Consider the following 25,180-nt stretch of genomic DNA (forward strand, 5'->3'; position numbering starts at 1 on the left):
TAAGTGTTATGACTCGGCCGGGATTGGAACCCAAAACCCTCAAAGTAAATGGATTTTATTTATCAGAAGTAAACAAGTTATTTTTCCTAATCATATATATATATATATATATATATATATATATATATATATATATATATATATATATATATATATATATATATATGCAGTCCTTATCTTTGGGACCGCTCCGCTCCAGTGGCCTAGTGGTTAGAGCGTCCGCCTCGGATGCGGGAGATCGTGGGTTCGATCCCCAGCCGAGTCATACCAAAGACTTACAAAAACGGTACTAACAGCTGCCTCGCTTGGCGCTCAGCACTAAGAGGTTAGCGTTAGGACTGGTCGGCCTAGTGTCAGGGTAATGTGACTGTGTGGGACATCATGCTACATTTCTGGGGCATGATGCCCCAGCGCTATACATCACTATAAACTGCCACACTGCAGACACCGTAACGATATGACTGAAAAAATTGTTAAAGTTACGTTAAAAAATCCAAATCACACACACACCCTTATCTTTGGGAAAGATCCACAATGACACGTGTCAGTCCTAATTCCCTGCATTAAAATAGTACGTCTATCTCGCTATTTTCGTCGCATGGATACTTATCTTGGTGGAAGTCTTTGTACATGCATGCTTCCACAGGCATGAGACACACTACAGAGTAATTAGTCTCTGCTATAATTTATACCTGTATCAAATAACAATGGTTTCCATAATGAAGGGGTTTTACTTCTTGACAAGACTTTACAAAAACATAGAAAACACGGTAAAGTCAAATATCACTTGAAATGGACAAGATCAGCGTCAATATAGAATTATTTCTAAATAAGGCCTAGTGAAGGAAGAAAAAGTGCTTTTTTTACAGTTAAACAATATCCTTGGCGAATTTCTCGATTTATTTCTTTTTTATAGTTGTCGTTGTGTTACATTTTTCTATTTTCTAGCTGGTTTTCTCTTGACTATTTCCTATTTTATAATGGTCGCTTTGCTGACTTTCTCCCATTTTCTAGTGGCGTTTTGCTTGATTCTTGGATTTTTATGTTCTTGTGGCCGTTTTCTTTACTTTTTCCTACTTTCTGGTGGTCTTTTTACAAACTGTAATACGCATGAAATCGTTATATTAAAAAAATAAAACAAATACCTTTGCATGAAATATTTATTCTAGAAAGCTAATGTTCATAGTTTGTGTGAACTGACGCATTGTTAAAGATAAATCTGGTCTAGTGAAGTGAAGATAGTCTTTTACAAACCATTGGTTTCACTCTTTCGAAATACGAAGATGTAGTCCACGTCGTAAGTATGCATGAACACCCCCTGACTGACTTCCTAATTCTAGGATTCGTGCAAATCGAATTAGGGGCAGCTTCAACTCCGATCATGCAGGTGAAAAGTAATTCACATTCAGATCAAATCTTTATGACAAGGTAAGCGTACCGCTGTTTGCATGGCTCTATTTTGAACATCATGGCTTCGATTCGATTAATTAAGTGACATAATCTTCAGAAATATCGCGTCTGTTTGCTATCTACACATACATATGAACAATCTTGCCAACTGTAGCTGAATCAGAAAGTTTGTGCCTGGAATGGATACATTATTCTGTCTTAATACTAGCTAAAAACTGTATTGTGTATTTCAACCTACATATAAATAGAGAAATGGGACTACTTTAATATACGAAACGGGTGTTTCTTTTGAGATATCATTTGATTACCAAAGTTATATTTTGATAATAAGAGGAATACCTACAAGTGTAAGTAGTTAAACTTGAAATAGACTAAAGCATTGTAAGTTCATTGATCAGTGGTGAATATTTATATACCAAGAACACATCTGTTTTCCAATTAAGATTCCATGCCCAGACTATCAATATTGTCGTCTGCCAATTTTTTTCCCTGCCGGCAATGATAGTTCCTGTGACTTAATCGGACCAAGACAGGTTTGAAATATCGCCATCAGGAATTGGGGAGGACAGGTGCCCATCATCTGTAGGGTTGACTGGGGAAATCTGTGTGGCTGATTCAGATCTGCGTCCATATGCTGAGCTACTTTCTCCTGAAAGTAAGTGTGTGGAGCCTATGTCGTATTTTAGTCTTTCCAGAAGGTAGTTGTTTCCTGAAGGTAAACACAGCACATACATATAAATGAACATCTTCCTAACAATTACTCACAAAACTACCAAAACTCAGATTAATAATAACTGGATTTAATAAGATAAATGGTAAATGGTTTTAATGCAGCTAGGTCATCAAATAGATCACATGTTTTATTGTAGAGTCGCACATGTAAGGGAGGTAACCCAGTTTTATAATGTACAATTAAGCGTCTGCACTGCAGTTGTCACCCTGGTACATCTTAAACTTCCGGTTGATTCAGATCCTCCAATTCCAATAAATAAACATTATGTTAAAGTCATGTACAAATTGTTTATCGAATTTAGTAACTAGTCAGTAGAGGTAAGGTATCAGGATCAACAGTTCAAGTAGTACAGCTCAAGGAAATTTAACTGAATTTTAAGGAGAAATGTATAATATTACAGTAACTTTGTCAGTTGTACGAACTACCAAATGATCCAAGGCTGCTAATTCAGTATTTCGTTTCAAAATATAACGTAGGATTAAATCTGGCGTCACTACTTGTCAGTTCTGTGAGAACCTAGTTCCTCATTTCTTTGCAATATTCCTTTATATTTAAGAAATTTCCATATGTGAGCGACAAAATGTGGTTGTACAAATAGTAATGTACGAATAAAGCAGAATCACTGATAAATTGGCGGTGAGTGTTTTGCATGTTGAAGGATCTAAACACACTAGATCAAGGAAGACGACACTCAACTGTCTCGTGCCTACAGACAACCTTACCTAGTGTCCATTAAGACGACACTCAACTGTCTCGTGCCTACATACAACCTTACCTAGTGTCCATTAAGAACGACGTGGAAATACAGGTCTACTCTTCAAACCAAACAGGAAATTGCCAACCTATGCAAGTATCAAAATAAGTTGCAGAAGATGGACGTGTTTGTGCAGGCAATTAAGAAAAACATAAACTGCCGAACCGATGGCCTACCGGCCCTAAATCTAACACACACACACACACACATATATACGGAGATTCGAATCCAGGTCCGCAGGTAAACGGCACCCATCGCCTTGCCTGCACACACGAGCCCATATTCCCTCACAACTAAGCACACATCACTCTCTCTCTCTCTCTCTCTCTCTTTATATATATATATATATATATATATATATATATATATATATATATATATATATATATATATATATATATATATATATATATATATATATATATATATATATATTACTGATACGTATATTCTAATTTACATGATCATGGTTTATTTTTAAAATTTGTGTCGATGGTCATTCTTATATAATTTTAAAAAATCTTACTTAAGAAAGGACTGTCTATGTCATTATTCCTCCTGGCTTTCTCTGCCAAAAGGTTGTGAATCTTGTATCGAATCCTATAGATATCCGTCTGCTCGACTGCCTCATCGCCACCTTCTTCTCTGGCCTCAATCAACTTAATCATCAGACGGCGATGTAAGTTGTGCGCCTCAATCAACTCACTTAAAAAATTACACAAAAATGGGACTGAAAAACACAGTTTAAACTTTATTCATTTAAGATTGATTGCATAGTAAGCTTTAATATCCTGCGATAAATGATTTGGATGGACCAGCTGCTGTCTTCAAGGTGGATGCAACCGGAGCACTAAACGAAAATCACCGACATAGGATCGTCAACCAAGCAGTTCATTTCATACACTTTACAAAGTAAACCTAATGTCGTACGATGGATGCTTTGATTGATTTTTGAGGGCAAACATTTTCCTTAAAGGCATGGATGTTCTTGATTTGCGACACCAGATTTACGTGAAAACAAATTTATATTTAGTCAATCGCTTACTCATTTAGACATTTTTAGTCAATCGCTTACTCATCTAGACATTTTATCAATGCTTTGTCACCATGTATCTTCTGAGCATCTACTTTTTCTTCAAGTGAAGTTGCTCTCAAAAGCGAGTCTTAGGCATAAAAAGGCAGGTTTTCAGTTTTCAGTTATAATTTTGGGAACAATCTTTGCAAATATGATACAGCTTAAAAAGATCGTGCATGTGAATTTGAATGATCTTATTTTCCACGTGGAATTTTACATATGAATTGTAACAAGCAAGGATGCACTAAATCTTGTTGTTTTAATGAAACTCACGTGCAGCCAACACAAGTCTTATGCATTTAAAATGGTATTTATGATTTCCTTTTTCAGAAGTTTCATTTATGAGCCAATGCCTGCTGAAACAAAAACCCAGTCTACAGACTGCGCCATCAAGCATGAGTGAATTTCATTGACAAGATGCCAGTCTAAATATTTCTATGAAGAATATTCGTAGAAGGACCCATATGGTATAACCGTTAAAGCTGTCTTAATTTAAGCCAGTGCTCAAATTTTACGTTATTTGTAATCTGTATGACGAAAACATCTTTTCAGTTATCATAGACCACCATAGTAAGAGTTCGCTGCTACAATTTTTAAGTTATCAGTCAAAATCCAGATTGAAAAATCAAGGCGACGGTATGTGTTATATATATATATATATATATATATATATATATATATATATATATATATATATATATATATATATATATATATATATAATGTGTGTGTGTATGTGAACAATCAAAGCGAAAGCATTACATGTATCGCCTCAATACAATTGTTACTACGTATAAAGGGCACTTTTTGATGATTTAACTTTTAAGACGATGTCTACCGTTTTGCAGACAAAATAAGGATCTCACGGCAGCAACCACATTTGAGACCTTAACGTTTAATTTAAGGTTTACAGCTTATTTAATTATCGATATCATCCGAAGATAATCTAATGAGAAGTCGATTACATCTTTTTTGAAGAGGAGATTTACTTGTTATTATCCCGGTAGTTTTACTCATTCGATGACAAAAATAGAGCAGATACATGACTAGCTTTGTTTAATAACAAGATTCTTGCCTTAAATTTCGAGAAAACCATTTTTTCCAAGATAGTCTGAAAATGAGATAATTTTAATACAAATGTATCGATGAGGTACAAGGAAACCTGATTATTTTGACCTTATGGAAACATGGTTATTTTGACCTTATGGAAACCTTTGACATTATGGAAACATGGTTTAGACCTGTACAGTAAAATTATATATGGAAGTCATCGTGACCACATTTACTTGTCTTAATCCATCATGAGATGCAAGGGATAAACTGGTCATTTCCCGCCGGAACCTTGGGCTTTGCAGATTACGTAATACCAATGTATTTTGCCCGTTTATAACTCGCTCCTTCATGTGTAAACAGTATTAAATCAGACCTGTCATCGTACAATGCAATACAGATTACCATATATTGTGCACCTTATAATAGGTCAAAAATAAAATACGTAATGTTTACATCATACTTTCGCCAACAGCCAATGATCTCGTGAATAGCAAGCTAAAGAACAAGTTAAATCAATCTACAGCTAATTATCAGATTTGCTAGGGATTTTTTGTTGTTTTAATTGTAGAATAGGCTATTATGTCTCAGCAAAGTAGGTACTATCAAACATACAGAGTTTTGAAGCTTTGATACAGTTTGAATGCACCGCTCCGGTGGCCTATTGGTTAGAGCCTCAGCCTCGGATACGGGAAGTCGTGGGTTCGATCCCCGGCCGAGTCATACCAAAGACTTATAAAAATGGTACTAACAGCTGCCTCGCTTAGCGCTCAGCATTATGAGGTTAGTGTTAGGACTGGTCGGCCTGGTGTCAGGATAATGTGACTGGGTGGGACATCATGCTACATGTCTAGGACATGATGCCCCAGTGCTAGGCATCACTATAAACTGCCACACTGCAGACATCGTAGCAATATGACTGAAAAATAGTTAAAGCTACCTTAAAAATCCAAATCACGTACACAAATCACACACAACTGGAATGTTTGTCGAACGTAACTTACCCAAAATCTATCACTCCATCTGCATTTGAGTCCAGCTTTATAATCAGCTTTTCAACAGCTGTATCGCTTAGAGGAATATTTGCTAGCTGACAAATAAGGAATAAAAAAAGAAAATGTTATATATATATGATTAAATAAGCATGTTAGCACCAAGAAAGGAGACTAAATTTACTGATTACTGGCAATACGACAATATTTCCTAAAGTCTGAATTCGTTAATGATGTATTTTATTTTGTTCAAATTAATGGAAACTTTTGCACATTTCATAAGCAGGTTTGGGGTTCTTGTTGTTGTTTATTTTCTGTTAAAGTTTAGCTAAATAGTAAAAACACTGGTTTAATAATGTAACAGCGATGGACGCCATGAGTGCAGTGGAAATATGTAAGACTAAAGCAATTCTATTGGGAGTGGGTGGGGAGGGGCAGTCTGTTCTTACTAAAACAAGTGATCTTGTTCGTGAGATAGAATGGCAGAGTAGAAACAAAAAGAGAGCATTCTATTCACCCTCTTGCTTTCGTTCTTATCACAGGGCTCAATAATCGTACATTATGTCTGCTCTCCTGCTTCTCTGGAACCGTCAGTAACCCTTGGTTACACTTTGTTTTGAACAATGTCATCACGCGACCTTTATGAAAGGTTAGTGGTTAGAGTACCACCAGGTAAAACCTCGTTAAAATATCGTAGACAAGAAGCCTGCAGCGGCTAATTAATTTACCAACAGAAGACCATGGCAGAACAACGGATGCATTTTTTTTTTTATTTTTTTTTTTTTTTTTGTTGCTTTTTTTGGGTGGTGGTGTCTTAAATGTATTATGAAACAGGCACGTCTAGTTAGACCAAGTACAGGCCATCAGATTGCATGTACCAAATATGTGCTTCCTGTACAGTACAGGAACACACAGGAACAACAACAATATTGTCGTGAAAAAGAGGGGTGGGTGTTGTGTTGTTTTTGTTTTGTTGGGGGGGGGGGTAGAGGAGTAGGGACAGGCGCATTTTTTCCGCCTGTGCCAAGTACATGTTTTTACGTTGCGTGGAGTATTAATTAATGAATGTATTTGATGAATATAAAAAAAATATAACTTAAGGCATGAATTTGTATAAGTGGAAATTATCCCTTCTTTCATTTCATTGTTTAAAATTTGTATTATCTGATGAAGTACTACTAGAAATAGAAAAGAGGTAAAGTTTTTGTTTATCTTGATCCATATGCAGTGCCTACTCGTAACCGTAAGAGCTGGCTGTTGTATATCTATATTCATGTAATTAAATATATTTCCCCACCAAATGTATGACATACCAAAAATGCGTACAAGCGAATAATTTCCACGGGAAATAACACTTTTTCGGATACATTTAATCACCAATGATCCATTTGGATGAAATTACTACAGTAAAATGTCTCGTTAGAAAAGTCATATCAAAACTGGATCGAGCTGGTATCTCTTAAGAATCCATATGATACCGTATCTCTAGAACTAGGTAGAATATACCTTAAGTCCTTCCTGTATTTCAACGTGGTCAAGAGACCGGTCCTTGTTCTTGTCAAATGAACTAAATAGATCTATCATCCGGAAGCCCATTAATTTTCCGTACTCTATCAGTACAATGGCGGGGTTCTCTTCCAATATGGCTTCCTCTTCGAAGAAGAAGGCGTCGAGTTTCTGGCCAAAGACTGGACCATGAAGAACTCTCAGCGGTAATTTTCTCTTCTTTTGGACTTTTCGGAGAAGCTCGTCAAATTTTGCTTCCACTTCTTGGTTCTGCATATAAGGGGAAATATTTGTTATCACTGGAATTAATTCACCATTTACTCAATAACGTATACTATGGGATACAGTGACCTGTATAAATCGTGATGCAAGATCGAAATTAATCCTGCTTTAGTATTAGGCGCGATATGCAAAATGATACGAAAAACACCAAAATTTCTGTTTAGGCCTATATGATGAACGAGACTATTAGAAGAACAAAAAATATATACTTTATTGAAAAGAAATTTGCTGAGAAAAAGGGCTTGTCCGAACTTCTGTCCTTGGAGTTGCCGCCTATATTGTCTGCATACCATTCTCTGTCTTCAAGCGTCGTAAAGAAATAAGTATTTAGGCAAAGACAACGTTGGAGATTAGAGGAAATTCTGTCTAAAGATCTTATGTGATCAATACCTCTCGCAGATTTCGGTGTACTGACTAATAGTTGTGTGTGTGTGTGTGTGTGTGTGTGTGTGTGTGTGTGTTTTATTTGGACTTTTAACGTAGCTCTTACAATTTTTCAGTCATATCGCTACGATGTTTGCATTGTGGCAGATTATAATGATATATCGCACTAGGGCATCATGCCGCAGACATGAAGCATGATGTCCCCCACCCAGTAACATTATCCTGACACCAGGCAGACCAGTCATAACACTAACCTCTTAATGCTGAGCGCCTAGTGAGGCAGTTGTTAGTACCATTTTAGAAGTCTTTGGTATGACTCGGCCGGGGTTCGAACCCGCGACCTCCCCATCCGAGACTGACGCTCTAACCACTAGGCCACCGGAGCGGTCCTTATAGTTTAGTAAACATTATAGTCATATCCATCAAATTATAGTCATATCCATAAAATTTGTATATGGTGGAGTTGTTAAAATCGAAAGTTATACCGTAGTTGACGATATTTGTTGAAAAGATACATGTCCTGTGTATGGCAAATATTGTGTTAAACAATTCTCTCAACTTTATAAAGCACGGATTTCTATATGTTTACACAAAGTTGATGATCCACGGTTTTCTAATATCAACAGGTGGCATACTCTGAAGAAGGGGCCCCGAGTGGCCGAGTGGTCTAAAGCGCTCTCCGTTACGGATCACTGCCATCTCACATCTGTCTGCGGGGGTTCGAGTCTAGGATTCGGCCAATGTGGGTATGTGAGAAAGCTTGCCTGTAGCTTCTCGTGGGTCGTTGGTTCTTCCCGGTGTTTTCCCGAGTTCTTCCTCCACCATTTATACTGGCCGCCATGCATAGCCTATCGTGTGCTGAAAAATGGCGTTAAACTCCACAACAAAAAAAAACTCTGAAGAAAGTATAAACCAAGAATTTGTTGTGTTACATTACAAGACTGATTTTCCTAAAATTACATTTACACAACATGCCAGCTTGTGCATTACAGTTCATTATATATTATACGTACAGGTGACGTGTCCACCCTTTTCTTCCGATGGAACTTCATGTTTTACTCTCATAAACATGTTTTTCGCGAACCCAAACACACTGCATAAAATATATTGAGCATGGTGTCAGAGAGGACGATATGTTTATAATCGAGTTAAACATAAACAATCGGATCGAGATTTTGAAGAAATCGTTGCCTAAATCAGTGAAAGTAAGAGAAATGTGTAAAACAAAACCACATTATTTTTCATCCTATAAAAGTAAACAACATATCACTTATTTGCACACATTAAATTGGAATTTTCCTCGAAATTATAATCTATGTTAGAATGGAATCATCCCGTTGCATCAACATATCTCACCCAAGAATTTTTCCCATGTTTGAGTCCTAGACCCGTCATGTGTAAATGAAATTCAAAAACTACTGTTGTGTGTCGCTAGATGACGCGACTGCATTTTTTTATGTTCATGTTTTGCTGGGTTTTTTTGAAAATTGTTTAGCGGGCACAAGTTTCAGTGGCTTAACGGAAATGTCTTGGATATCTATTTTCATTAAAGGCGGCTTACCTTTTGGTTGATTTTTTAAATTAGTGGTTTCCATCTTGCAGGGCCGTAGAGAGCGATGACAGGCCCTGGGGTAAGAAACACCCGGGCCTCCCCTAGTTCTTGTGCAAACAAAATCTTTCTTTTATAAAAATTAAAACGTTTTGTTCGGCCCGAGCCCCCTTAAGGGCCCGGGCTCCGGGGATATATCTCCTGTTGCCCCGCCCCTTGTCGGCCATGTTTCCAAGCTACACAAAACCCATGAAAAATGGTACACCTAATGAAGTATAATACATGATAAAAACAACCGAAGTACAATAAATATATAGAATAAATGTCTCTTTTAGAAGAGTTTTCTCCCAGAAGGAACTTTTTAAACAGGTAATCTGAACCCACTCTACATAAAAACCATGTTCGTTAATTTGTTTGGTCACTCGTCATTGCCATCATTGTTTCTAAAAGAACCGTTTAGATACTTGATATAACGACTTACTATTCAATGATTATAAGAACGATGTGGTTCATCTAAAATTCTTTTCATTTATTTCTTTCAATACTTACACCCAGGTCCAAAAACTCAATAGCGGATGTTTCTGACTCCTCAATAAATACCAAAAGACTGTAGGCACCGTCACTAGTGAGTGGATTAGAAGCAAGCTAGAACAAAATAAAAATAATATAAATTGAACACTGTGATAGAGAAATCGATGGTTTATCTTGGAAACTTTATTTTATTTCGGAATGAGAATGTGGCTGTTTAGAGCTCGAGAACAGTCGACGCATATAAGTGCTTTTTATTGTTTGTTTGTTGTTGTTTTGTTGGAGTCTTTTTTGTTTTTGTTTTTTTAAATTTATTTTTTATATACTGGAAACCTTTGACTAAATGGATAGGACATACGTTGTAAGAATTTGCATTCTCCAAAACAGTGGTCGCCATGGCCTCGCATCTAAGGCCGATTTTGCAAACCGACCGTCCAAACTATTCAGAGAACCTTATGTAATCGTTTATAAGATGATTCGAGTCCGATTGAAAACTGTATAAACACAGATATTCCGTTACACTACGTAAGATCTTTGTCTATGCAATTTGTTAGGAGTATTCAGTAGAACAAGCAATATAGACCCTTCTCTGCCGGTGTATATATATCTTTAATGAGTCTTTTTCAAAGGCAAACACAAAAGATAGACAAGACAAACAAATGAAACAGAAAAACGGTTGTGTTTGCGAAACTTTACATGGCTATTTCTACAGGAATTCAACCTTTATCTCATTACATTTAAACTAGATTTTTTTATGCTTGTTGCTGATACTGGAAAATATTTATATTGACCTAGAAATTGATGAGCCATAACGACATCTGTTATTTTATGTAAATTTTTGTAAGCTCAAAGTGTATCCCGGATATTTCATTGCTATTGTAGTCATAGACTATGAAGCAAATTCTCTAAATTTTGTATTTGCCTATGAAAAAGACTCATTAATGAGTCGAAAACGCTCGGACTAATTAGATATTAGTTTCGCATTGTTCATTGCTAGTCTATTGGGTTTATCTTAATCAATCTCTGACACACGTGATCCCTTGCTGGATCCAGTGCACTCGAAAGGATTGATATTCAACATATGATTAGTTCTTGGCATCCGTTCGTCTACGGGAGACGATGGTGTAGCTCCAAAGTAAGCTTTTGTCTATCCTTCTTTCTAGCTCTCTTTTCAGCTTGTTTTATTCTTCTCTCTTCCTCTGCGTTTTGAACTCCCTGCCTGACAGCTAGGCTCCAGCTCGAACGGTTGTTTGCACAGCTCTCCCAGTCGTTGACATTGATGTTTGCCGTCTTCATATCCTTCTTGCAAACATCTTTGCAGCGCAGATATGGTCGTCCAGTTGGTCGTGCACCTTCTGCTAACTCCCCATATAACAGGTCCTTGGGAATGCGACCTGGGTCCATTCTTTTGACATGGCCAAGCCAGCGAAGGCGCCTCTCGCTGAGAATGGAGAACATGCTGTTCATGTTGGCGCGTTCTAGAACCTCTGTGTTGTCCTGCCACTGGATGTGCAGAATGCGCCGCAGACATCTCAGGTGGAAGCTGTTGAGTTTCCTCTCGTGTCTTGCATAGGTGGTCCATGTTTCGCTGCTGTAGAGAAGTGAGCTGAGTACGCAGGCTTGGTAGACACGCAGTTTGGTCTTCTCTGTTAGGTTGGGGTTGTTCCAGACTCTCTGTTTAAGTCTGGCTATCACTGCTGCTGCCTTGGCAATCCTGCCGTTCACCTCAGAATCAATGGAGAGTGAGCTGGAGATGTTAAACCCGAGGCATGTGAAGTTCTCGACAACTTCCAAGTTGTACCCATCGATGGTGACAGAGGAAGGGGAGTCTGCGTTCTGCGCCATGACGTTCGTTTTCTTCAAACTGATGGTCAGTCCAAATTCCTTACAAGCATGGGAGAGGCGGCATATCAGCTGCTGAAGTCCATCTTCCGTGTGTGATGTCAAGGCTGCATCGTCGGCGAAGAGCAATTCACGGATGAGTACCTCTGTGACTTTAGTCTTAGCACGGAGACGGACGATGTTGAACAGCTTGCCATCAGCCCTGGTATGGATGTACACTCCCTCGCTGCAGTCCTTGAATGCGTACTGGAGAAGCATGGAGAAGAAGATGGCAAAGAGCGTCGGCGCAAGGACACAGCCTTGTTTGACTCCGCTGATGACTGGGAATGCTTCAGATGTTGCGCCATTGAAGCACACTGTGCTGTGCATGTTCTCGTGGAACGACATGATGACAGCAAGCAGACGTGGGGGGCAGCCGATCTTCTGCAGGAGTCTGAAGAGTCCACTCCGACTAACCAGGTCAAAGCCTTCGTCAGGTCTATGAAGGCAATGTAGAGGGGCATCTGCTGCTCGCGACACTTCTCCTGCAGCTGACGTAGTGAGAAGATCATGTCTACAGTTGACCTGCCGGCTCGAAATCCGCACTGGGACTCTGGGTAGACGCGGGAGGCTAGGATCTGCAAGCGCGCCAAGGCAACACAGGCGAAAGTCTTTCCAACGATGCTGAGGAGGGAGATGCCCCGATAATTGTTGCAGTCGCTACGGTCTCCTTTGTTTTTATACAAAGTGACGATGTTGGCGTCACGCATGTCCTGTGGGATGTATCCCTGTTCCCAGCAAAGGCAGAGGAGTGTGTGTAGGGGCTGCAGTACTGCTGGTTTTCCGCTCTTGAGGACTTCAGGCGGGATTCCATCGCTTCCAGGAGCCTTCCCACAGGCAAGGCAATCGATGGCTTTTCCGAGCTCTTCCAGGGTGGGCTGTGTGTCTAGCTCCTCCACGACAGGCAGGTCTGGAATGGCGTCCAAGGCAGTTCCAGTGACATTGTTTTGGGTTGCATATAGCTCGAGATAGTGCTCAACCCATCGCTGTAGTTGTTTCCCCTGGTCTGTGATGACTTCGCCCATCTTGGACTTGAGGGGGGTGGTCTTGTGGGGGGGGGGGGCCTGTCGCTTTTTTGATACCCTCATACATTCCTCTTGTATCCCCGGTGTCAGCAGTTGTCTGTATACTGTTACAAAGGTTCAGCCAGTAGGTGTTGGCACAGCGGCGGTCAGTCTTATGGGCATTGTTCCTTGCAATCCTGAGGGCTTGTAGTGTTCTGGGACTAGGTGCAGCCTTGTATGCCAGGAGGGCTTTCCTCTTTGCCTCAGTCACGGGCTCCATCTCCTCCCAGTTTGCCTCATACCAGTCGACATTATTTCGCTCCCACTTCCCGTAAGCTGTGATGGCGGAATTTTACACAGAGTCACGTATATGAGACCACTTGGAGTCAATGGTGTCATCAGGTGTCACTTTGGTGAGGGCTTCCTTCAGTTTGCTGATGAACTGCTCTGTTTTCTCTGGGTTGCTTGCACAGCAGGTGTTGATGCGTGGGTGACCCTTCTTCTTGGCGTTGTGCAGCTTCTTGGGTAATATTCGCACCTTGCTGGCCACGAGGGAATGGTCCGTGTCACAATCGGCACTGTGGTAGCTGCGGGTGAGGAGGACACTGGCCGGTTCTGCACGCCTGGTGATGACGAGGTCTAGCTGGTGCCAGTGGCGTGAACGTGGGTGTCTCCACGACACCTGGTGGATCTCCTTGCATTTGAAGAAAGTGTTGGTCACACAGGCTGTGGGAGCAGCACATCTCCAGCAGTTGCTGACCATTCTCGTTGATCTTGCCCCTTCCGTAAAAGCCGAGACAGGTGGACCAGGCCTCATGGTCAGCTTCCACTCTAGCATTGAAGTCTCCTAGTAAGTAAAGGCTTTCATTGTTGGGGATACTGGATATTGCCTGATCCAGAGCCTCATAAAACCTGTCTTTCTCCTCGTAGGTGGAGCAGAGGGTTGGGGCGTACACGCTGAAGATGTTGATCGGGCCTAAGGATGTTGACAGCCGGAGGGCAAGGATTCTCTCAGTACCTGATGATGGAGGTTCAATGAAGGCGAGTAGCGTGTTCTTTACGGCAAAGCCTACACCATGCTGCCTAGGTTCATCCAAGGGCTTCCCCTGCCAAAAGAACGTGTAATTGGCTTCCCTGATTGTGCCGCTGTCAGCTAGTCGGGTCTCCTGGAGGCAGGCAATGTCAGTGTTCAGTCGGGACAGTTCTCTGTCAATGACGGCAGTCTTCCGTGCATCGTCGATTTGCTGTAGGTCAGCGGTCAATCCAGGACACATGGTCCTGATGTTCCAGGTTGCAAAACGAAGAGTTGGAGTCTTCTTATTTCTTCTTTTAGTCTTTCCTGGTGCGGAGTTTTGTGGCCCGCTTGTCGAAATGGTTCTCTAAGCTCCACGCACCCAGTAAAGCAGGCAGGCCATGGCGGGCAGCACCTTACTGACTGGGGGCTGCCCAGCTTGAGGCGGGCGGTAGCTGTCCAGTGAGACCTGATGATCTCTCCCACCGTCAGAAGTAACCCCTGGCACCAAGCTCTACGCCAATCGAGCTTTGACTTTGAACCGGTAAACTGCTACTTCTCGTGTTGTGCCGACGCCGTACGACGACGCTTGAGTGTCCTCTCCAGTGGAGCTATGAAGCCTGGGCAGGGTGGTATGGAGAATCAGCTGATGTCCATGCAGCAGATCCCCCCTCTCCACGCAGCTGGTGTGCCCAAGGGGACGACGAATGCCGATACAGCTTGGCGCCAACGGCGTCGCAGGAGTTGCCGGAATGACATTGAAGTCAATGTCAGACCGTCTTAGGGACTCCATCTCCGGATTTTCTGTCGGGGTTTACTCCCTTAGCCTTTCCCATGAGTGGGTATAGCCACAAGGCAGCAGAGGTTTGGAATCGGAGTTTTCCTTCTCCTAGATGAGCTACCATCCAAGGTTTACGAGCAAAAAACAAAAGAAGAATTGAAACAGCAGGAGGAATTACGTTCACTGGGTGAAGAAAGAGATCCTGGCGATGATCCTCCTGGCGCTAGTGGAAGTGGCTTAGGAGGTGGTCTTATTGCCTGTCCTAACAGTGTTCTTTCTTACGAGTCCCATCTACCCGAAGCAACTGGTTTTAAGGCGCCAGTGGGCCGCCTTCACCTCTTCTCTTGTTAGAGAAAACATGGTCAGCCGGGCTTCACATCTAAGCCACTCGCGAAGGCCAGGAGCTGGATTTTAGTTGACAGAGGCAGTCAGAGACGCAAGCCGTATGGGGCATTTTTTGGAGGATTGGGGCGCTTGTCTCCCACTCCCACCCTGGGCAATGTCAACCTTAGACTATATATAATATATATATATATATATATATATATATATATATATATATATATATATATATATATATATATATATATATATATATATATATATATATATATATATATATATATATATATATATTGCAAGTATCTGAGATTAAAAGTTGATCCATCAGATGCCATTCTTCACCTGTAAGTTGCAATTCCAATGTTTGGCGGTTACCAAGGTCACTACGCTGATTAAGTCTCGATAAGGAGCAGCTTCCCTACATGACAAATAATTAACGTATCTCCAAATGGCACTTAAACCCCTAGGGCCCTAACGCATGCCGATGGCCATGGACCGCCGACCAATACTACCGCTGGCAAATGTGTCAGCATAATTTGATTTACAGGTACACTCGCAGCATGAAGGATCTCGCAGGCCTAATGCTGGTCATCTATCCGACTGTTGCTATACATCGCATATAAATTTCAGCTCGTCATTTATTTAAACTAAAAATTTCGATATGCAATATAAATTGACGGTTATTCACACTGGGTGAATGTCAAAATAAAATACTTTGGGGTTCGTATTATGTGCTATGGTAATAAATACGGCGTGGTGATGTTTAATCTGGAGAGGGGTCAATTTCAGCAGCAGGGAAGGCGAACAGACCAATGGTCAAGAAAACGTCCAAATGTCGAAAATAAATCTTCCTACAAATGATCGAAAAAAAGAAAACTCGACAAAATTTTTAAAAAAGCGTCGACACTTTACTGAGAAAATTCCTCCGGAATGTTTCTAATTAATATTATTTTTATTGTCGTTGGTGATTTTTTTCTACTTTATTATGCACGTTGTTTACGCAATTACGTCTTAATTGAGGTCGCGCCTTCCCTGCTGATATTAATTAATAAAAATTATTGTTATAATAAAATGGTTCACTCTGAATCTCATACTGCAAGAATAGCACGAGAACGATTAGAAGCAATTAAGAAATTTCTTCCTGTTAGAGACTCATTTAGAGAAAACTTACGAGCGCAGCAGGAAGCACAAGTTGAGTACCAGGAAGACTCTAAAACACTATTTAAACCCGTTACTACAGTTACTGAAAAAGCTTCAGCGGCTGCTGAAAAAAACTATTTGGGGAGATATTAAGGAAGACGAGGAGGAGAGGAAAAGGGGTATTATTCCAGTATTAAAACAATCCGCAGAACAAAATGAAAAAATAGCAAGAAGAACTAAACAGACAAAGAAGATTTTACGAGATCTTCCAACTGATATAGCTGCGGCTCAGCCTCCATCCATGGATGAAGAAATACTTGAAGGTATTGGAAAACTTCGTACTGAAGTTGCCGACGTGAAAAAAAAAAATTGCACCTAAACCCAAACCAGTAAAAGAAAACGTAAAATTGATTGCCAAATTTAACGAAGGGTTTATCGAAGATATTAGAAATGCTGAAGAAAATGATTTGCCCGAAACAATATTATTTGGTATAGATAATAAATCTGATATTTTAAAACCAAATTATGAAAAAATAAACAATGAAGATTTTATTAGATGGGTATATCGTATATATTACAACAAAAAACAAGCTAGAGGTCCAGAATACAAAAGTCTTCCTGAAGAAGTAAAAAGACTTTATAGAGAGAAAATAAAACAACTAGAACAACAACAAGTCTCCCAGCAAGAGCCTTCATATCAACTTCCTCAACCTCTGCAACAAATAGAACAACAACAATCTTCTTCACCGCAGCAAAAGTTGATGTCGGAACTTAAAGGGTCTAAAGAGATACTTAAAAAAACAAAAGAAGAAAGATCACCCTTAAGACTATTTAAGAAAACAACAGACGGAGCAACCGGAAGTGGTTTCGGAGGTAATATTATTTGTCCTGACAATATCCTCGATGACGTGTCACGGTTAGAAGTTCTCATAGGAGGAAAACGTGCCGGAAATAACTCACCAGAAATAATTAATGAAGTAGCTGATATTTGTCAACGATTATTTCGCGGCGGCATCATGGATATCAGCGTTTACCGAGAACTTATTGATGAGCTCGTTGATGATTAGTCACTGCGATTAGCTAAATGGTAAATGAAATAAAAATGATCATGTACAATAGAAGTTATTGACCCGTACAGGTCAGAGCGGTAAACTCACGATTACCAATCTACAGAGCAACTTACGGAGATGGACTTGGTGATGTTGTTCAAGGGTTATTTCGAAGATTAGCTCCAAAAGTAGCACTTGTTGCAAAACAATTATCGATGAAAGCTATCGTTGTTGTTCGTGAAAAACCTCCTGGTGCAATTATCAATTTTGCTGGTAAGGCGTTCTCGCGATCAAAGATAGACTAGCACGATTAATACGACGAAAACGACAACCAATAAAATTACCAAGTACTGAAATTATGCCTGCGCAGGTCAGTAAAATAATAAATCAAGCCGCAAATAAAAAAAACTAGCAGCCTTGATGGATCAAGAATCTGATGAAGTACAAAGAAATATTACTGCAAATTTGATAGCAGAAAGTGGACTTCGTACTCGCTTGACAAAGTCAGCGCGACGATGATTTAAATCAAAGTTATATAATAAATGTTTAAACGTATATCCGACTCAGCATTTAAAATGGATGAACCGGTCCTCAAAGATGAATCGGTACGTGATTATCAGTTTTATTCCTATAATGCAAGAGAACCAAATCAACGTGGACGTATCGAATTTCAAGTTCATGATACAAGTAGATATTTCTTACCCTCTGAGGCGTTTATTGAAATAGAAGGTGAACTTGTAAAGGCGGATGGTACTGTATACGATCCCAATTACCGAGTTGGTTTTGTCAACAACGGGATCATGGCATTGTTTAGTAGCACCACACACATGATTGATGGAAGAAATATCGAATCGATTCAGAATGATGTCGATGTTGCTACAACAATAATTGGTCTAGCAAGATATTCTAATGATTACACAAGATCAGCTGGTCCATCAATGATGTTTGCTAAGGATACTGCCGACAACGCCGATCATGTTCAGTATATTAAAATACGGACACCACAAGATACTGCATCTAATCCACAACTAGTTGATTTTGAACACTCAGCCAGACCAGGTGCTGCTTTTGATGTTATAAAAGATATTAATGCAACTTACAACTTGGGATTTGCAACACGCCGAGCAATGTTGAAGGTGACAATAGAGAGTTTTCATGTGCAATTCCATTATCTCACATCTTCGGATTTTGCAGAGATGTTAGAAAAGTCATCTTTGGAGTTAGACACACAGTTGTACTTGCAAGAAAAGGTGATGATAATGATGCCATCTGGCGAAGGAGTGATGTTGCCGATGTTAGTAGAGTAAATATAACGAAACTCTCACTGTGGATGCCAGTATTAACTCCATCAATTACAGAAGAACAGAAATTATTGTCTTTCATGGATCAAGGCGGTAAATCATTGCTATCATGGTTAACAGTAACCACAGATGCTGCTCAAGACACCCTTAGAGGTATGTTTACATGGCATATAGCATCACAGCAAGGTGTTTCTGCGCCACGACATATTTTTATTGCGCTGCAAGATAAAACTCGGATAGGTAGTTAGGAACGTTCACATATGATATTTGACGATCTCGGTGTTAGCGAGGTTTCGTTGAGGATAAACGGACAACAAGAACCATCCGAAGATATCTCGTTAGATTATACCACAAATCATGTGGCACGCGCATATCATCGTTTGATGACATTTATGGGACGTGATTTAAATGTAGACACAGGGCTGCAAATATCACAGTTAGATTTTGCAAAACTGTATCCGATTTATTACTTTTCGCTGGAGCATCTTGATTTATCCAAACAGTCTCTCGTTGATATACACTTCCGACCTCATGTTAATGACCCTCCTCCTGATATAGCTGGTCCGCCCTTTATTCGCGGCACCTACAGAACAATCGCGGTTATACTCAGTGATAAGGCAATGTTACTTGAAGGTGGTAGCGGTCGAATGAGAGTCGTTGATGCACCAGTGGAAAATCTATAATCGTGTTATTTAGAAAAAGATATTTATATAAAACATGTCATACAATCATGTTAATGTCACTCTGACTCCCGGTCAGGTGAAAAAATTACAATCAAAAAACGCTAACAAATACGGAACAAAAATATCACTAAAGCGAGATCAGATTTCTAGTAGCGGTCCAAACAAATTATCGTTGACAAATAACCAGATTAAACATCTCAATAAAGCTATAGAATCGAAAACCAGAGTTCAATTTCATCTTTCTTCGAGCGCCATCAAGGACATGATTAAAACAGGTGGTATTTTTCCACTTCTCGCGGCCATTCCGGCGATAATAGCTGCTGCTGCTCCAGCCGTAGCAAAAGCAGCCGCGTTAGGTACTGTTGCAAACGCTGCTGGAATGGCTTTAAAGAAAGTAACAGGAAAGGGATACAAAAAAGGGACGCGGCCTAAGATTGCCAGGATCTCGTTGGGGGAAGAGGTCTGAGGCTTCCAGGATCACTTCGTTAGACGTTCCAGCATCAAATTTTGATTTACTCGATGCTGCTAAACGATTAAAAATAAAAAATTTCAGAGGTGTTTTTATGCGAGATCAATTACCACAACGACCAAACAGCGTTGAAACGGGTATTATTAACTTGACTCAAATTTAGGACCCGGTACTCATTGGGTATCATACGCAATTGATCCACGTGGAATTGTTTATTTTGACTCGTACGGATTAGCTCTACCCGTTGAATTTATCAAGTATGTCGAGCACTTCATAAAAAAGTTTGGTATTCAACGCTACCAACACAATCAATGACAGATCCGCCAACATGCGGCCGTGAAGCAATTAATGTACTTAACGCCATATCAAAATCATCCAAACCGCCACATAAAGTTGTGCATGATTATACAAGTAACCGCTTCGTTGCGCGCATGGTGTTTTAAACAGATCAAGGATTTTATATAATGGTTGATATTTACGGAAGATCTACCTCCACGTGCAAGAAAAGTAAGAAAAAATCCGATGACATATATTTGTCAAAGTACGCAACTAAAGATGAACTTGCCGACATTATGAATCTTGCTGGAGTTGACCGAGATGAAGTTGTTGTTTTTCAGGACCGATATGGTGTTTTAAAAACGACTAACATCAAATGGAATGACATAGTTCGACGAGTACTCGGTGCGGTCACGGAAAACATCCCTGTGTTTACTGACAGCGGAAAAATCAGAGACTCAAGTATATCATTTACAACCATCAGAAAGAAGCGTTGCTAATCGCATGAAAAATACCGGTGACACAATGACGGGAGAACTCAGCATGAACGGGAATAAGATAGTAGTTTTGAGAGATCCAACATCCGACGAAAACGCAGCAACGAAAAAATACGTCCACACCGTTGACGAAAAACTATCTGATATCAAAACTAACATCGACACGATCAAACGAACACTCGAAGACATCGTGGCGGGGATTCCTGAGATCGTTAACAAAATTAGTTTGATTAAAATTCCACCTGGAATAACTCCCGGGCATATTACCAACATCGTATACACGGTATCATCGGCATTTGCAACATGGTCAACGCAGAATAGAACTATTAAATATACCGCAATAGTCACTGGCGTGTACAAGCTATCTGTGTTCAGTGCTGCAAAATTTGAGATATTTACAACATATCCATGGCGTCATTCAACTGATAAGTTTTCTGGAGTTGTAACTATCATATTAAACAAGGGAACCGAAGAAATATTTATTCTGGAAGCAGCTGATAAGAAATTAATCGCAACATCTTACTGGTGGTGTTTGGAATTTGTAGCTGAAACACCCCAATTGGTTACTGCATCAAATATAATGAGTACCTCAATCGACGATGCATCTCAATACAGGTACAATCAAGCGCGTGAATGGCAAGCAGCGTTGAAAGATATCATCAAACAATATACGGTAAAAGTAAAAAAATATCGACGACGACTGGTTATCGTCGACGTGATTGTTTATTCAGTATCCGCTGTTGTTGCTGGAACAGGTGTTATATTGTCAACAATGACGATGATGGCACCAGTAGCCGTAACAATTTGTATTTCAGCAGCAACAACTATTGCAGGTGTTTTTAATATCGTTGCAAAAAAATATGCACCTGCATGAATGAAAAATTATCCGATTACATAATAAAATTACACACAGCGACGCTCGCATATTCCAAGTTATCTTCGTTGTTATCAGCAAGCCTCAGCGATGGAATGATTTCTGATTTTGAGTTTTCAGAAATGATTAAAATATATAACAGTGCTGTTCAAGGTACGAGTATTAATAATGACATCAGTAAAGCTACTCCAGCAGATCGTGACAAACACAGCTCCACCAAAAACAACAATGATCTCGATAAGCTCGACTAATCCTGAATTTAATGTTAATTTTCCAACTGCGATTTGCGCGAATGAAATCGCGTTAGCGCGATTACGAGTATATTACAGCTGGCCAAACATCAAATCGAAATCATTTAATGGTACAGCAGCAAATAATTCGCTTGTATTTGCTAATAAAAACAAACCAGATGGAACACCTGATTGGGTCGTTGTTGGAATACCAACTGGCAGTTATGAGGTCGAGGAAATCAATGAAGAATTTCAACGTAGAATAAAATCAATAACCGGAAAAGAAGCAAAAGTATCAATTAACGTTCATGAGCCAACTTTATCAGCAACGATTGAAATACATTCACCTGATTATGCCGTTGATATTTATCAATCATCGATAAGATCCGTACTAGGTTGGCCTGAAATCCCGCCAGAGTATCATGGATCATCAGAACCGAAGTTAAGTGAATTTCTCACCGACGAAGCAAAACTTATAACGGTTCCAGGATATCGTTTTTCTCGTCAGTATCCAGCATGGAGAGATTATGTTGCTGCTGCTGGTGGAAAACTTATTACACCAACATTTCCTCATTTTGTTGTTGTTGATGTGACAGCTTCAACCACAAATGTTGGTGAAAAATATGTCAGGATTATATTCGACGAAATTAAGGCCGAGTTTACAAATACATCAACAACATTAACACAGTTGTTTCAAAATTATATTCTGGAGTATCCTAATAACGATCTGAAAAGGAAAATTATTGAAACAATACAACATCTGAATCAAATTATATTAGATCTTAAATACGTTAATCGGTATTTTATTGATGTCATAAATGAAGGTGTTCTTCCGCTTAAGACAGGTAAAAGTACCAAACAAACTTATCTTGATCATTATAAGATAAATGAAGCAGATTTATTAAATTTTATACTACCGGGATTTGCCACCGACGACTTTATAAAATCACTCAAGAATCTTATCAACGTAAACTTTCCTAAAATACTCGATGCGTGGAAAAAATAACTCCACCTGAGTTTATCCTCAGACATAACAATGACCCATAAGGAGGCGGTAGACATATTTCACCAGGAATCGTTAATATAACATCAACGATTGCAGTCAATCTTGTTTGTGACGTAATCGATGGCAGCTATCAAATAGATCTTGGAAAGTCAAATCAGGCTCAACAAGGATATATTTTATAAACGTTCACTCCACAAGTATCTCCTGGGAGTTTGATCGTGCAAGAGCCAACCACTCCTGTTTATCTACGTACACATAATCGGTATTTGTCACGAATCAGTTTCAAACTCACCGACCACATAGGACGATTAATTGACCTGCGTGGGGAGAAATTGATTGTGAACCTACATGTAAGATCGTAGATCTTCGTCTTAAAGACTTTTATCGTAATGATTTTTGATCATAGATCTTTGATCTTAATATTTTATTTTTTCTGAAATATTTTTTTTATTTTATCAGAAATATTTTTTATTTTTTTCTGAAATATTTTGTTTTATAAGACGTATTTTTTTTAAATACTTTTTATTTTTTCTGAAATATTTTATTTTACCAGAAATATTTTTTGATTTTTTCTGAAATTGATGGGGTAGATGGTACTCACAATCGTGCAAACCAATCAATTTCATAATTTTGATGGGGTAGTTGGTACTCAGTATCGTGCAAACCAATCAATTTCGTAATTTTAATGGGGTAGTTGGTACTCAGAATTATGTAAAATGATCAAATTTTATGATAAAAATATATTTCTGAATGATAAAAATATTTCTGAATAATATAAATATTTCAGAAAAAATATTTCTGATAAAATAAAATATTTCTGATAAAATAAAATAAATATTTCTGATAAAATATTACATGTGCTCGGTCGTTTCATCAGTAACGAAATTACTCGCTGACATAATTTTTCTTAATTGTCTTATACGAGTACTAATTATTCTTTTTGCCTCGTATTCGTGGGATAACTCCGATCTAATTTTTTCTACTGCAGCAGAAAGAGGAACGAATTCCTTCACTTGATCATTTTCTACAGTAGCTAGTAACTGAAACATCGCAGCCTGGATTAGTTTTATGAACTTGTGTTCGGATGGAAGTACATAACCACAATCATTTGTACGTTCTTGTAAAATTTCAAAATCAGAAATTATGTTTTCATGATTTAGTTCATCAGATATATTAATACCGTCTTTTTCCAATCTTTTAATAGCCGAAATAATATTGTTGATATTTTCGTGATTCATTATATGGAATATATATCCTTAAAATAAAATAAAAACAATACAATCCCCATGTAAACTCCTAGATTGCCACCGCATTCTAGCAAGTTTAGAGGACACACGAAACACAACCCCCTATGAGATCCCTAACCCGTCAAACAACGGTCTAGCAGGTTCAAGAGGGCATATTTGTTGAATGACGACACAGACAATACAACATACAATCCCCATGTAAACTCCTAGATTGCCACCGCATTCTAGCAAGTTTAGAGGATACACGAAACACAACATATAAATCTTAATTAAGGACAGCACAACATGTACGGAGCCATTATCTACTTTCAACAGAACACCACACCCCACATAATCAGAGCGTGGGTGATACAAAACATGTGTCCACAGCCAGTGACGTGGTGGGGTGGGGTGGGTGTTCTGTTGAGTTTGCAGGCCTGGCGGGGCCCCAATTAATTAAAAAAATTGCTAATAAGAGTAACCACCGACATTTGTCAGCCATGGGGACTCGTTTGCCGGGCCTCGAGTTCAGTAATTCTACGCGCTAGCAATAGGCCACGGAATCATCTGACAAATATATGTTTCAGAAATCATTATATAGTTAACCGTTAACATTTATCACCCAAGAAAGCAATATTTCGTGTTTTTCGATACAACTGAACTTTAATTCCGAACATATGAATTCAGAGTATATTTACTTTTGCCTAACAAAATCAGATGTACCTAAAAAATAATTTAGGAAACGTTGTGGCTTCATGACATGGTCAAAGGGAGGTAACTTCATTACATGAATATACTGAATGGAGTTATCTCCCTTAAATACACTGAAATTTATATTTTTAACGTAGAATACCAAAAAAAGAACAATTTATCGAATTTACGATACAATATTACGGTTTTTTCACCTAACATAACAAGGATAATTAACGCAAAAAAATTATTTATTTACAAGTCTGATATTTTATCGTAAACACGTTTGCGGGTCTGTGACATGGTCAAAGAGAGGTAACTTTATTACATGAATATACTCAATGGAGTTATCTCCCTTAAATACACTAAAATTTATAGAAAAAAATTAAAATAAATAGTTAATAAATATAACCTGTTCTAACAATATTGAAATGTGATTTTTTTTTTTTTTGAGAA

The 25,180-nt window shown here is 39.0% G+C and overlaps 1 protein-coding gene across 2 annotated transcripts in view; it reads right to left on the reverse strand.

Moving 5' to 3' along the window:
* Positions 1-1,142: 1,142 nt before the first annotated feature.
* Positions 1,143-25,180, reverse strand: part of LOC149795133 (uncharacterized) — a 53,043-nt gene continuing 29,005 nt past the window's right edge. For both annotated transcript variants that reach the window (XM_089964840.1, XM_089964839.1), the window contains 5 exons: positions 10,285-10,380; positions 7,521-7,790; positions 6,027-6,112; positions 3,424-3,602; positions 1,143-2,119 (listed from right to left, as the gene is read on the reverse strand). In XM_089964840.1, coding sequence (XP_089820966.1) covers positions 1,926-2,119; positions 3,424-3,602; positions 6,027-6,112; positions 7,521-7,790; positions 10,285-10,380 — 825 coding nt within the window. In that variant the 3' untranslated portion in view covers positions 1,143-1,925. The remainder of the gene's footprint in view (positions 2,120-3,423; positions 3,603-6,026; positions 6,113-7,520; positions 7,791-10,284; positions 10,381-25,180) is intronic.

This window comes from Sinohyriopsis cumingii, chromosome 7, assembly GCF_028554795.1.
Source record: "Sinohyriopsis cumingii isolate HCF-2022 chromosome 7, ASM2855479v2, whole genome shotgun sequence".
NCBI classification, from domain to species: domain Eukaryota; kingdom Metazoa; phylum Mollusca; class Bivalvia; order Unionida; family Unionidae; genus Sinohyriopsis; species Sinohyriopsis cumingii.